General features: G+C 41.1%; 1 protein-coding gene across 1 annotated transcript in view; it reads left to right on the top strand.

Moving 5' to 3' along the window:
* Positions 1-12,025, top strand: part of b4galnt4a (beta-1,4-N-acetyl-galactosaminyl transferase 4a) — a 217,044-nt gene extending 205,019 nt beyond the window's left edge. Inside the window, exons 12-20 of the mRNA XM_036151546.1 lie at positions 1,030-1,130; positions 1,372-1,445; positions 1,601-3,137; positions 4,742-5,121; positions 5,232-5,385; positions 7,704-7,776; positions 8,521-8,674; positions 8,880-9,006; positions 10,763-12,025. Of these exons, the coding sequence (XP_036007439.1) occupies positions 1,030-1,130; positions 1,372-1,445; positions 1,601-3,137; positions 4,742-5,121; positions 5,232-5,385; positions 7,704-7,776; positions 8,521-8,674; positions 8,880-9,006; positions 10,763-10,877 (2,715 nt within the window). The 3' untranslated portion in view covers positions 10,878-12,025. The remainder of the gene's footprint in view (positions 1-1,029; positions 1,131-1,371; positions 1,446-1,600; positions 3,138-4,741; positions 5,122-5,231; positions 5,386-7,703; positions 7,777-8,520; positions 8,675-8,879; positions 9,007-10,762) is intronic.
* Positions 12,026-12,339: the final 314 nt, after the last annotated feature.

Here is a 12,339-nt window from a genome sequence, read left to right as displayed (position 1 = left end):
CCTCACTGTAAATTAGGTCTATTGGGTTTTATTGATCAGGAGTTTGCAATAAATGAATTACACAAGAACAGTTTCAATTTGATATTGCAAGGATTTTATTTTAATTTTATTTTTTTACAAATTCAACACTACTTTGCAATTTGCAAGTTTAAAGTCAAAGGAACTGTAGCCACCTCACCTGGGCAAGAAAAGGGAAGCTATCCACAGCCGCTACCAGATTCCTGAGGAGGCAGAAAAAAAAAGACTTAAATTACTCCAAAAGACCTCAAGCAAGACACCAAAAGCACGAGAAAAGTCGGCTCCAATTTGCCCACAGTTATTTAAACAATTTTGCGATTCTGTTCTGAGTAACAGTGAATTTAAACTGGAACTTTTTGATCCCTGTCATCTTTCAAAGTCCGCCAAAGCTTGATTTCAGGAAATGTCCTGGAAGATACTAAAGTAGTCTTCACAGTTGCCTGACTTAAACTATTCTGAACATCTCTGGTGGGAATTGAGAATGACGGTTATAGTACACAAAGCCAATAATATTAGTGACCTGGAGGCATTTGTCCATGAGTAGCGGGCTAAGATTCCTCAGGAACGCTGCCAGACGCTATGAATCACATTTTCAGCAGGTCATAACAGTGCAAGGCTGCTTTGAAGAAGTAAAGATGCTTGTCATAAAAGGGGATAAATAATTTTGAGAGTGCAGTGACCACTAAAAGAAATCACTTTCAATTTTGGTGTGTTGAACTCTTTAACTGTTTACTTTTATTTGTGGCCAGGTGTTTACTTTGTACATTTTCCCTTTAAACTTAATTTGCATTGAGAGGAGGAGAAGAATTATAGTTGCAGCTGTAGAGTGGTCGTCTATTTGTACATTAAACACAATGACATTCAGGTTAATAATCAGTTGTTTAGAATTATGTTAAAATGAAATATGAAACGATGACCAAAAATGTCAAAATATCTTCTAGCACACGTATATATTCAATATTAAGGTTGTATATAATAGCCTGGACTGAGATGTAGCTCTTTTTTTTTCAGGTCTATCTCTCTTTTGTTTATCCTAATGACTTCACACGTCTCACCCACATGGAACGGGAAAACAAATGTTTCTACAGAGAGTCCCCTATCTACTTGGAGAAGTAAGCACATTTGGCTTTATCTGTTTGAGAGGCAAACAAACATTTGTCTATGTCTGGTGTAAGCAAACAGCTACGCTGCTCATACAGAAAAAAAGTGTCCTGGCGACCTTGACGGTATAAGCTCATACAAAGTCTCTTACTAAACGACTCCACTTATAAACCTACAAGTCACTTTGAAACTTTGCCCCTCAGCTAATGTATGTGGCCATATGTGGGTGCCACTGCTTCTTTTGTTTGCCAGATTCGGTTTCTACAAATATATGAAGATGGATGAGGAAGAAGATGACAGACCGTTCTTTTTCCCAAACCCAGATGGTAACTAATGTTGAGCAAACTCCTCACAATGCCCCCCCCCCCCCCCCACAAACAAACAAACAAATATACACACACAAACCCACCGCTCATATTTACTCGTATTTACCCAAGTGGTCACACTCTAACAACTTTGAATTTCCTTCATTTGACACCAGATTTTCTCGAGGAAGAGGAGGTGGTGGACACGGATGACGAGGCAGAGATCGTTGGCACACAGTCGCCCAGAAAACCCTCTCATCCAAGTCTGTCCAGCCATATGTATAACATTTCCAATCAGCACTCAAAAACCGGGGCCCCACCAGCTGGGCGAGAAGATGGAAAAGATGAGGTAGACCCCGAAGAAAAAGAAGAAGAAGAAGAAGAGAAAGAGGGGGGAGAGGTGGACAACATCGTGCTCTACAGAAAAAGAAAACGATCTTCAATCAGAGATAGGCAGCTGGAAAGGGTTCTGGACAGAGACTGGGGAAGAGATCATACCCATGGAAGTATTAGACAAGATACTGGGAAGGGACTTGAGGATGACCGACCCATTGCTCTGCTGCCAGATATGGACATGGTGGTCAGGGGTCGCTCTTTGTCCTGGGTCTATACCGGTCCTTCAGACCAAGACCTGAGCAAGAAAGCCAAAGCCCTAGGCGGGGGAGGAGATCCTGAGGCGCCCCCTAAAATCAGCAAGTCTTCGCTCCTTTTCCCTCAAAAGTCCTCCCTCTCTGCGCTCGCCAGCAGAGCAAAGCAGATCCTCAGCAACTCCGCCCATAGCAATCACCCCCGTAATAACAGCAACAAGCCTGTTGGGAGTAAAAAGGAGAAGAGGGAGGAGAGCAAGATCTACATCACCAGGCCTCGCCCTGCAAAGGAGAGAGAAAAAGAAAGGGAACAGCGTCGGGAGAGGAGGGAGGAGAGGGCATCTCGACATCCTAGAGAGGTTTTCCCAGGAGTCTTTTTGTACCAAACCGGGAAGACCACAAGACTGGTCAACCTGGGTCAAAGAAGACATGGTGGGAGAGGTGGGACAGGGGTTAGGCACCTTATTGGTGCTCCTCAACTTTGGCTCAATCCTCCCACAAGGGAAAGTAAGGCATCAACACACAATAAAAGTCTTAACATACAGAGTGAAACTGCAGAGAAGCCTGGAAACAAAGCCGCAATAGCAAAACAGGCAGAGAAAATCAAGAGGAAGGGGGAATCCCGAGATTTAAGGACTACTGTCACAGCTGACCTGCCCGGTAAAAGAGACTTCCAGCTCCCTTTGTCCTACCACCAAGAGTCCGCTCCCACCCCAGCCTCTGAGACAAAGTTAGGTTATACAGAAAACACAATCCACAGTCAGTTACGGGTCACCTCTTACCTTAGGACCTCTGAGATTACAGAGTCGCAGCATCATCCGAACCCAGACATTGATCAAGATACAAACCCCTCTAATCCCGACCCTGATCCAGAGCAAGAGCTGGAACCAGAGGAGGGAGAAATGTCGGACTACAGCTACGAGGAGGTCGAGGTCCGGCCTGGTTGGGCAGAGGAGAGCATCAACTGGCAGAGGACGTTCTCGGTTAATCCGATGGACTTTGAGCTACTGCGGTCGGACTGGAATGACCTGCGCTGCAATGTGTCTGGCAACCTCCAGCTGGGGGAGAGCGAAGTGGTGGATGTGCTGGCACAGTACATGGAGAAACTCAATGAACGCAATGGAGGGTAATGATAAAGGACGAGCTCAGGGATGTCCTGCTCCAGTCCTCAAGAGCCACTATCCTGCAACTTTTAGATGCATCCCTCCTTCAACACACCTGAATTAAATGAGCGACTTGACCAGGCTCCTGCAGAGCTGGATTGTTTGTTAATGAGGGACTTCAGCCATTGTATTTTGGTGTGTTGGAGGAAGGTGTGCTTTCAAATGTTGCAGGACAGTGGTCCAGGACCGGAGCTGTGCACACCTGGCCTTGATAGTGAGGCTATGCAATGAGAGAAAATTTCCTGTACCCTTACTTCTATTTTCATAGCAGTGAAGAAGAGGTATTCATGCCTCTTAGACTTCCCTAGACGTTGCACATAAACAACAATTTTAAGTGACAGACCAACGCAAAGTTGTTCATAATTGTGAAGTAAAAAGAAAAGGTTTTCAAACTTTTTTCTCAAAATTTTAATCTGGCTGTTGCTGCTTCTCTATTCATACCCCTAAACTCTGATACCCATAAATAAAATGCACTGAAAGCAATTACCTTCAAATCTGGCTGTGAAGGATTTAGAGGTTTGTTAGAGAACGTGTGAGTGGACAGTATCATGAAGACCACGTGAAACCTGATAGTTTAGGGACAAAGCCGTGGAGAAGTTTGACACAGGCTTATAAAACATTATCCTAGGCTCTGCAGATATCAGACCCCTGCTTATCAACCCGTCGTATGAAAATGTAAAGAATATGTGTCAACTGCAAACCTACAAATATACGGCCAAACACCTAAACTGACATGCCAGGCAAGGAGATCATTAGTTACTCATCCAGGGTAGAGATAAATTTAGGGCAAACCTGGATGAAATCCATTCAGAGACTGTGAAACACTTGAGACCAGGATAGCAACTCAACGCTCAGCAGAACTGAACATACAGCCCGAGCTTCAGTTGAATGGCTGAGATCAAAGAGTATTTAGATGTTAGAATGACCTAGTCGAAGTCCAGACATTAATCGTGTTGAGGATCTGTGTCAAAATCCAGAAATTGCTATTAACAGATGACATACATTAGAGCTGACTTAGCCTGAGCAAATGTACAAATGATAATGGGAATAAAATAGTGTGTAAAGCTGGTAGAAAGATATCCAAAACGTTTTTTCCAACTTTTCCAAAACGTCATATCCAAAACAGCTCCCTTTTCCCAGTTATGCTTGGATGTCTATCACATAAAATCCCCCTAAGATTCATTGAGTTTTGTTGTAACAACACAAAACATGACATGAAAGGTAGTGTAGTGGCCAGCTAACAGTCATGCTAAAGCAAAGCAGTTATACTTTATAGAAAAAGCTCTCAATATATCTTGTTAGCAGTCCTCACTGTTCGTATTACACTGCAGTTTGCAACTGTGATTACAAATGCAGTTGTCATTAGCATAAATGGATTCTCTGTATTTGCTTCCCCTCTTCATCAGCCATGCCTGAGAGGACCAAAGACGTAATCGGTGTCTTGTTTGAGCTTTAAACAAGTAAAAATTCAAAGCCAACCTCTTGTGTTTCAGATTCTGTCTCAGACAGACTGCCTTTTCAACAACCTGCCTCAGTTTTCTTAAGAATTTCAACATGTGTTCTCTAGGATCTACACCCTGTTGAGAATCATCAATGTGGAGAAGCGGCGCGATTCGGCGAGGGGGAACCGCTACCTGGTAGAGCTGGAGCTAATGGAGAGAGGCCGCAGCGTGGTGCGGCTTTCGGAGTACATTTACCTGCTGCTGCATCGTGGAAGGCAGGGAGAGGAAAGCGTGGAGAACACCGACACGGCTCCAGCCTCCGCGCCGGCGCCGCCTCCCTCCGCGTCCGCAACCAGCTTCACCACCCAGCAGCCGTCCCCTTCCACCAGGTCCTCGGTGCGGCCTGGAGCGACCCCGTGGAGCACCGCTTACGCCAAACCTCTTCTCTGCCAGCCTGTCATGCTGCAGTGGAGGCGAGATGTCATGGTGCACTTTGTGGTGCCAGGTCAGTCAAAAGCTTTTATCGCCTAAAAAGTGTGGAACGCATCATGGAAGGAGACTGCTTAAAAAAAAAAAATCTCTGTCGTCTTCTCTGTATGCCTTCTTGGCCTCTAGTGAAAAACCAGGCTCGCTGGGTACAGCAGTTTATTTCTGACATGGAAAATCTTCACCGGCAAACAAAGGACGACAACTTCAGCATCATCATCGTCGACTTTGAGAGTGAGGACATGGATGTGGAGCAGGCTCTCAGAGAGAGCAGTGTGCCAAAGTGGGTGCTAGGAAGAAGTCTTGTAACATGAATAGAAATGAAAGCTCAGAGCACTGGCTTTTAAAGCTTTCCAAGTACCACAATAGTAACAGTTTTACCAACTGCAACATTGTCCAGCCCTTTTCAACCAAATGGACGTGGAAAAGCAATATTACTGCCTTGCGCATAAACGCTTACTTGCACTTTAATGTGCACATTTTGTATCTTACTATCTAAACCCTTCCAGCTCTATTTATAAGTCCCTTTGAAACACCATACAGATCAAAGTTCCGTCATCAAAGTAACGCTGGTGGAATTATACATTTTTTAAGGTAATTGCAAACATAAGTCATGTGATGTTGTCAATACTAGTAAACCAGAAGTGGCTGTGGGTTACCTATAATCTGTTCAATTTAATAATAGTACTAATAATATTAATAATGATTTACATTTACATGCTAAGAAGTCACAACAATGACGAGCAAAATCCTGCTTAAAGGTAACATTTAGACGGATAAATTAGGCTATTTTACTTGTTTGAAGATAATGGATGAAGAAACCACCTGCAAAATCACACTCTGTCTCAACACAAGGTGTAGCCTTGTCTGCATAATATAATATGATATAATGCAATATAATATTAGTTGGAACTTTGATGGATTCCATCCTTCTCTCTTCACATGACCTTGTGCCCCTGGGCCGGGCATTGATCTGCGTATCCATGAATGAACACGAGCGTGAATGGGTAAATGCAGTTTTGTTGAAAAGCAGTTTGAGTGGTCGGTTTAACCAGACGATTGCTCTATAAATGCAGCCTATTCACATGATTTCAGGCAATAGTAGTCAGAAAGCAAGACCAGTCTGAACTTTTAATTGACATTTTTTCCCATTTAGACTAGGCTTTTAATTGTACACTGCAAAAACTGAACTAAAAATAAGTAAAATGTTCTTAAAATTTGTGTATTTTTCCTTGATTTGAGCAGGTTAATAACATGATCTGCCAATAGAATAAGTTTTTTTGCACTCAAAACAATTCAATGATGGAGAACAATTAATCTCCATCATCTTATTTTAAGTGCAGTATATCTAATTATCTTATTTTAGGGGTCAAAATACTCATTCAATTGGCATATAATCTTATTTACCTGCTCAAATCAATGACAAAAACACAAATTTTAAGAACAGTTTACTTATTTTTAGATCTGTTTTTGCAGTGTAGCCACCCTTAATTAACATCTGCGCTCTGTTTAAACAAGTGAACGGACAAAATCATCACTCACACGAATCAAAGAAAATATCCTTGCTTTTTATTTGATCTGTACCTAACTCTGTGATGGTCAACAAGCTAGAAGAAGTCACTAAATTCATCAGGCTGCAACTTCATCTTCGCCTCCGCAAACTCACTTTCAGACTCTGACAGGAAACAACAGAAACTAGACGCAGTTCAGTTGTTTAGTTCATGAACGTTATATTCAGGTTTAAAGCGAGGCGAGAGGCATGCTTTTTCAACACCAGGTCACCACAGATACACCTGCATGCTCAACACCCTGAACACTGTGTGGCCACACAAACCCTACCACCACTGAAAACAAAGCAGCCATCTAGGTCTTGTTATTAATGGTAAATGTCACAATTCTGTCAAAAGCTTCTCGTTTTACATTTTTCGTTTACTCCCATGTACTTTTTTGTGTTGCCAGGTTCAGCTGTAATCAGTTCAGATTTGAACTATTTTAAACATACAACCTTCTCCAAAGTGTTTTCACCGCCTGTGAAAGTGTTCATTTCAGCAAAACCGTGCAAAACACTTTCAACAGCAAATTCTTTTGCATTTATAACACAGTTTCCCACTGTAGCGACATAAAGACTGATGGTGATGTAGAGATCAATGAAAAATATTTCAATAGGGAAGTTTGAAAAAAACTGACTCAGTTTTATATGCAAGGCAGGCATATTGTTTTTTTTTTTTTTTTTTGAGGTCATGGTTGGTAAAAATGATCAGAACTTTCCACTCAGATTTCCAACTTCCGGAGACTTTTCTCTTCCAACTTCAAATTTGGAAACTTAGATTTGTTTTAAAGTAAAAACGGAATTGCATTACATCCAGACAGAACCAATGGACAACAATGCTCTTTTTTTAATTAATTTTTTTAGCTTTTTAAATTAAACTGAAAAAGTCCAAGTCCTGTTGTTGTGCTTTCTAAGACATGTTAAGTTGGGGGTAGTTGGAAAACTTGGTATTTACTGAGGTGTTAGTTGTTAAGAAAGGTGTGAGGACCACTGCCTCAAGGTACTCCTCAGGGGGGCATGTTTGATGTTTTTGTGCGGATGTGTTTTGGCAGGTACGAGTATCTCAGAAGAGAGGGGAACTTTGAGCGCTCGGCGGGACTGCAAATCGGAGTGGACACCATTAAGGTTAGTCAGACTAACACACGGAGGGAAGACAGCAGCGTGTGAGCGGGTCGGGTAAAACCCCTCGCCCAAGGTCAGGCATTGACCACTCAACCTTTTCTGGCTGACAGGCAGATGGAAAGAACGCTCGTGCATAATGAATCTATCACTGCCGGGCCGGTCTGTCACGCTTAGCGGGTCGCCCTCATCTCCGAGTCCCCTCCTGCTTCCTTTGGCCATCTCCCACTGAGCCAAGCTCGGGACGACGGGGAATTGCTCAGACAGGACGCGTCATCCCCTCTGTTTTGTGTGTGTGTGTCAAAGCTGTCACATAAATTCCTTTTTTTATGCGTTATTTGCGGGCACTTGGTCCCCGCTGCACTCTCGGTGGGTTTCTCGATCACGGACCCGTGCACACCAACCCAGAGAGGGGCTCAGAGCTGCCGAAAATCTGGATAGACGTTGATCCGGCAGTTGGGTGTCAGGGCTGTCATCGCGGGACGACAGAGTTGTCACTCACGTCTAAATGACCTCTGGCGTCTTTAAGTTAAGACAAGCTGCTGACGCCGAGCTCAGGGCTCTCCCGTCTTTCAGTCTTGAAATGCCACATTAGACACAAATGAACAATCAGTCACATTTACATCCGTCCAGCACTTCTTAAGTTTTTTTTTTTTATTCCTGGAGACAAAAAAAAGAAAAAGGATTTGAAGAGGTTAATTGAATCTGTTGATCCTTAAAATGAGGGGATGTTTGATTTTTCTCTTGCAGGACAGTCACAGCATTGTGTTTCTGTGTGACCTGCACATCCATTTCCCTCTCAACATACTGGAAAGCATCAGGAAGCATTGTGTGGAGGGGCGTCTCGCGTTTGCCCCCATCGTCATGAGGCTGAGCTGTGGTAGCTCACCTTTGGAGCCTGATGGTAAGAGGGGTTTGTATAAAAAGATAATAATAAAACTACACACCCGTAAACACATCTGTTCAAACAGATGTAACTGAGTGTATATTTATGTACAGTTTTAATTTTTTTTAAAGGATTTTGGATTTGACTCATCTCTGCTTTGTACAGCAGCCCTGATTCTTTCACTCGTCATTCAGATGGACTCCTCCTGCTTTCTGTCTCATAGGTTATTGGGAAGTTAATGGCTTTGGCCTGTTTGGAATATATAAGTCGGATTTTGACAAGATCGGAGGAATGAACACAGAGGAATTCAAAGACCGCTGGGGTGGAGAGGACTGGGAACTTCTGGATCGGTAAATTATGTTTCATTGATTCACAAAGAAAGAATGAGATCCCTTCCTTTCTTCTGTCCTTCCATGTGTCCTTCCTTGTGTATCCCCCCATTCCTTCTTTCTTTCTTAATTGTTTTCTTTCCTTATTCTTTCCTCTTCTATTCTTCCTTCCTTCATCCTTTCCTTCCATCAGACATTTGGAATTTGTTCTCTACATAATATTCTGCTTGTTGGAACATATTAAAACATAATGGCTCACTGTATTTCATCTCCACACCTAACACAAGGGGTAGGCTACAAGATGTTGAAGGTCACAATGAGAGGTGGAAACATTGTAGTGAAAGATGACAAAAAGATGACACAATATTCAACAACATTATTGCCACCGCACAATTTCCTGATTATGTGTAGTCCCATTTCAGGCCTTTTTTTTATTTTTTTTATTCTGAGACCCCACCGTCTTGCATCTTCAAAACAATAAAGCCCCCAACAGCATCAAGGTTTTGAGCACCCTTGTGATTAGATGAATATGCAGGCATAGCTCAAAGATTTTTTTTTGTCTTAAAACCATATTTGGATATGCATCTTAATTTTTTATACCTCTCCTATTGTGACAATGAGCTGAAACCTCCATCGTGCACGTAATACTGAATAAAAGAGTAATTTGAAGATCGGTCAGTCTGAGCACGTCAGCTTGTCTTTTGTCTATCTCAGACTTTTGTCATCATCACTCCTATAAAGGTTTCTCTCTCTCTCTGGGTCAGTCTTAACAGAGCCAAAACAAGGTTACATGAAAACCTTAGCAGAATTTCATTTGAGGGCCTAAGTCCAGCTAAACGCTTCACAGCTACTTGAAATATTGACTGAATGTTTGCTCAGTCTAAAGAGGACTACATCTCAGTAAAAACTTGCTTAATTTATTCAGAAAAATATTTGTGTGATGTAAACATTTAATTGTTCTGTTTTTTTTTTTTGGTAATAATTAACAGTTAAGCTCAAAATGATTCATACTGCTGGCAGATTCAGGTTTCGTCTGACAGGAGGTAATATAAATGTCTTGGAACGGACCCGCCAGAGTCCTGACCTTGTTTCTCTGTCAGATTCCAGTCAGGCTGGGGAACTCTAAAACATTTCTTTTTCAACATGTTTCTTTTACCTGGAAGTTACATCAGCTGGCGAGGCCCAGTTTGATTCCTGACTTGAATCTGAGTAATAATCTGTGGGGGGGATATCATTCAGTTATCAGTGGAAACACGCAAAATTCGGGTGAGCGACTATAAGAAGGGTTTCAATACTGTAATGGTTATTTTATTTTTCATTTTAATTATAGGCCTATATAAATAAAAATAGAGAAATTACCCAAAATGGATATTCCTGTGTTAAAATCTCTTATGAAACGCCTCTCTTTTTCTATCAGAAACAAACTTCTTAGTTGGATGAAGACAATTTTACATCTATATCTGCATATATATATATATATATATATATATATATTTATATGCATTTATAGATGTAAAATTGTTTTATATTATATATATATATATATGTATATATATATATATATATATATATATATATATATATATATATATATATATATATATATATATATATATGTATATAAATATATATATTAGTTTTACTATCATGTTTGAATGTCAACATTTAATTTTTTTATTTTTTTGCATACTTCAAAATATATGCAAATGAAACTAGCTCCACCTCCGTGCATGTCTGTGTGGTGCTGTGCTCACTGTGCGCTCATGTCTCCCTGCAGGGTGCTGCAGAACGGTTTGGAGGTCGAAAGACTACGTTTAAGGAACTTCTTTCACTACTACCACTCCAAAAGAGGCATGTGGAACGCTCAGAACAAGAAAACTCCAAAGGGATAGCTCTTTGCTTTGGTCAGAGCATCCCAAATCTCAACTGCAGACCCACTGTGTGTTACAGAGAGACCAGTAGGAGCTCACTCACTGCCTGAACTCTGCCCTTCTTCTTTTTTTTTTCTATTTTTTTTTTTTTTTTTTTGAACAGGCTCCAAACAGACTTGTCTGTTTCCCTACTGGGTTCTGTTGCAAATTTGTCTGGGTGAGGAAAGCGAGTCGAAAATGGGAAATTTGGAGGCGTCGCTCTCTCCGCAGACAGACCCGAGTCGTCACTTCGCCTCACTGACTGAACTACTGTACAGAGAAAAGTTATTTTTGTCTTCTTTCTCTGTCGTTTTTTTGGTGCAATTTGTTTTGGTTTTTTTTTCCAGACAGAATGGAAAGCAGCTGATTTATGTTTGTATGTGCGCGCGCATGGTGGTCTGTATGTGTGGGCGTGGGTCAATAAGTGCGTGCATGTGGGTGAGAACGTGCTGGTTGTGTGATCGCGAGTAAAGGAAGCACCTTTTTTTCTAACAAGATGTAAAACAACCTAAGACCTTTTTCTAACACGCTCTTACGTGAGAGCTGAATAGAATGTGCATCAAAAATGTTATCTGTGTATGATTCACACGTGGAGGAGCTGTGTTTGGTACGGCAGTATTTCTAAATGCATCAACTACTACCTGCTGGATGATGGAGGTGCCGATCTTCGTCTTACAGCTATAAACATAAAACAAATTGGGTGAATTTTGTGTTTTTTGTATAAAAAAATATTGTCAGATACATCATCTTTATATCTCTTTCTGGATATCTTCATCCTCTGGTACGTTCACACTGTTATTTTTTTAATGTCAAGGTTTTTTTTTTTATTCTTCTTGAAATTGCTTTTTAATGTCACAATAACAAACTGCATTTTGGTTACAAATGGCTCTCAGTGAGAACTCCGTTTCAGTTTACTTGGTTTTATGCTGCTGTGGTTTAAACAGAAGGTTCATTTATCCTGACTGTGTGATTTTGCAGTAACATGCGCTGGTTCTCTTTGTTTCGTTTGAATACACTTTAAGTTATGATGTTTAACCCCCTACAAACAGTGATCCCTGTGCCCTCCCAATTCCTAACACCTTTGTGAACTGGAAAAAGGGTCAGTAAGTGCAGTAAAAAAAAAAAAAAAAGATTTTGCAGTGTTTGAGCTACCTTCCAGACAGCTGAGTGTCTTATGGCGAACAGTGTTTGCCAGATATTTGGCAACCCAGGTAAAGATGTGCCTTAAAATAAATGTATCTTTTATTATCTTTAATCTAGTTTCGCACAAAGAATTTTGGAAGAATTCAACCTTTAATTCTATTTAGTGAGGAGGGATTCACATCCTGTTTTTGGATCACCTATTAATGTTCCTTAAAACCTTTTTTAAAGTAAACTGAACTAGTTTTTGATTTATATGTTTTGCTTTTAAGATGATCAGAGGTTTGAGGAACTTCTACCCTAC

This window comes from Fundulus heteroclitus, chromosome 2, assembly GCF_011125445.2.
Source record: "Fundulus heteroclitus isolate FHET01 chromosome 2, MU-UCD_Fhet_4.1, whole genome shotgun sequence".
Taxonomy (NCBI): Eukaryota; Metazoa; Chordata; class Actinopteri; order Cyprinodontiformes; family Fundulidae; genus Fundulus; species Fundulus heteroclitus.
This window is presented reverse-complemented; position numbering and strand designations above follow the sequence as displayed.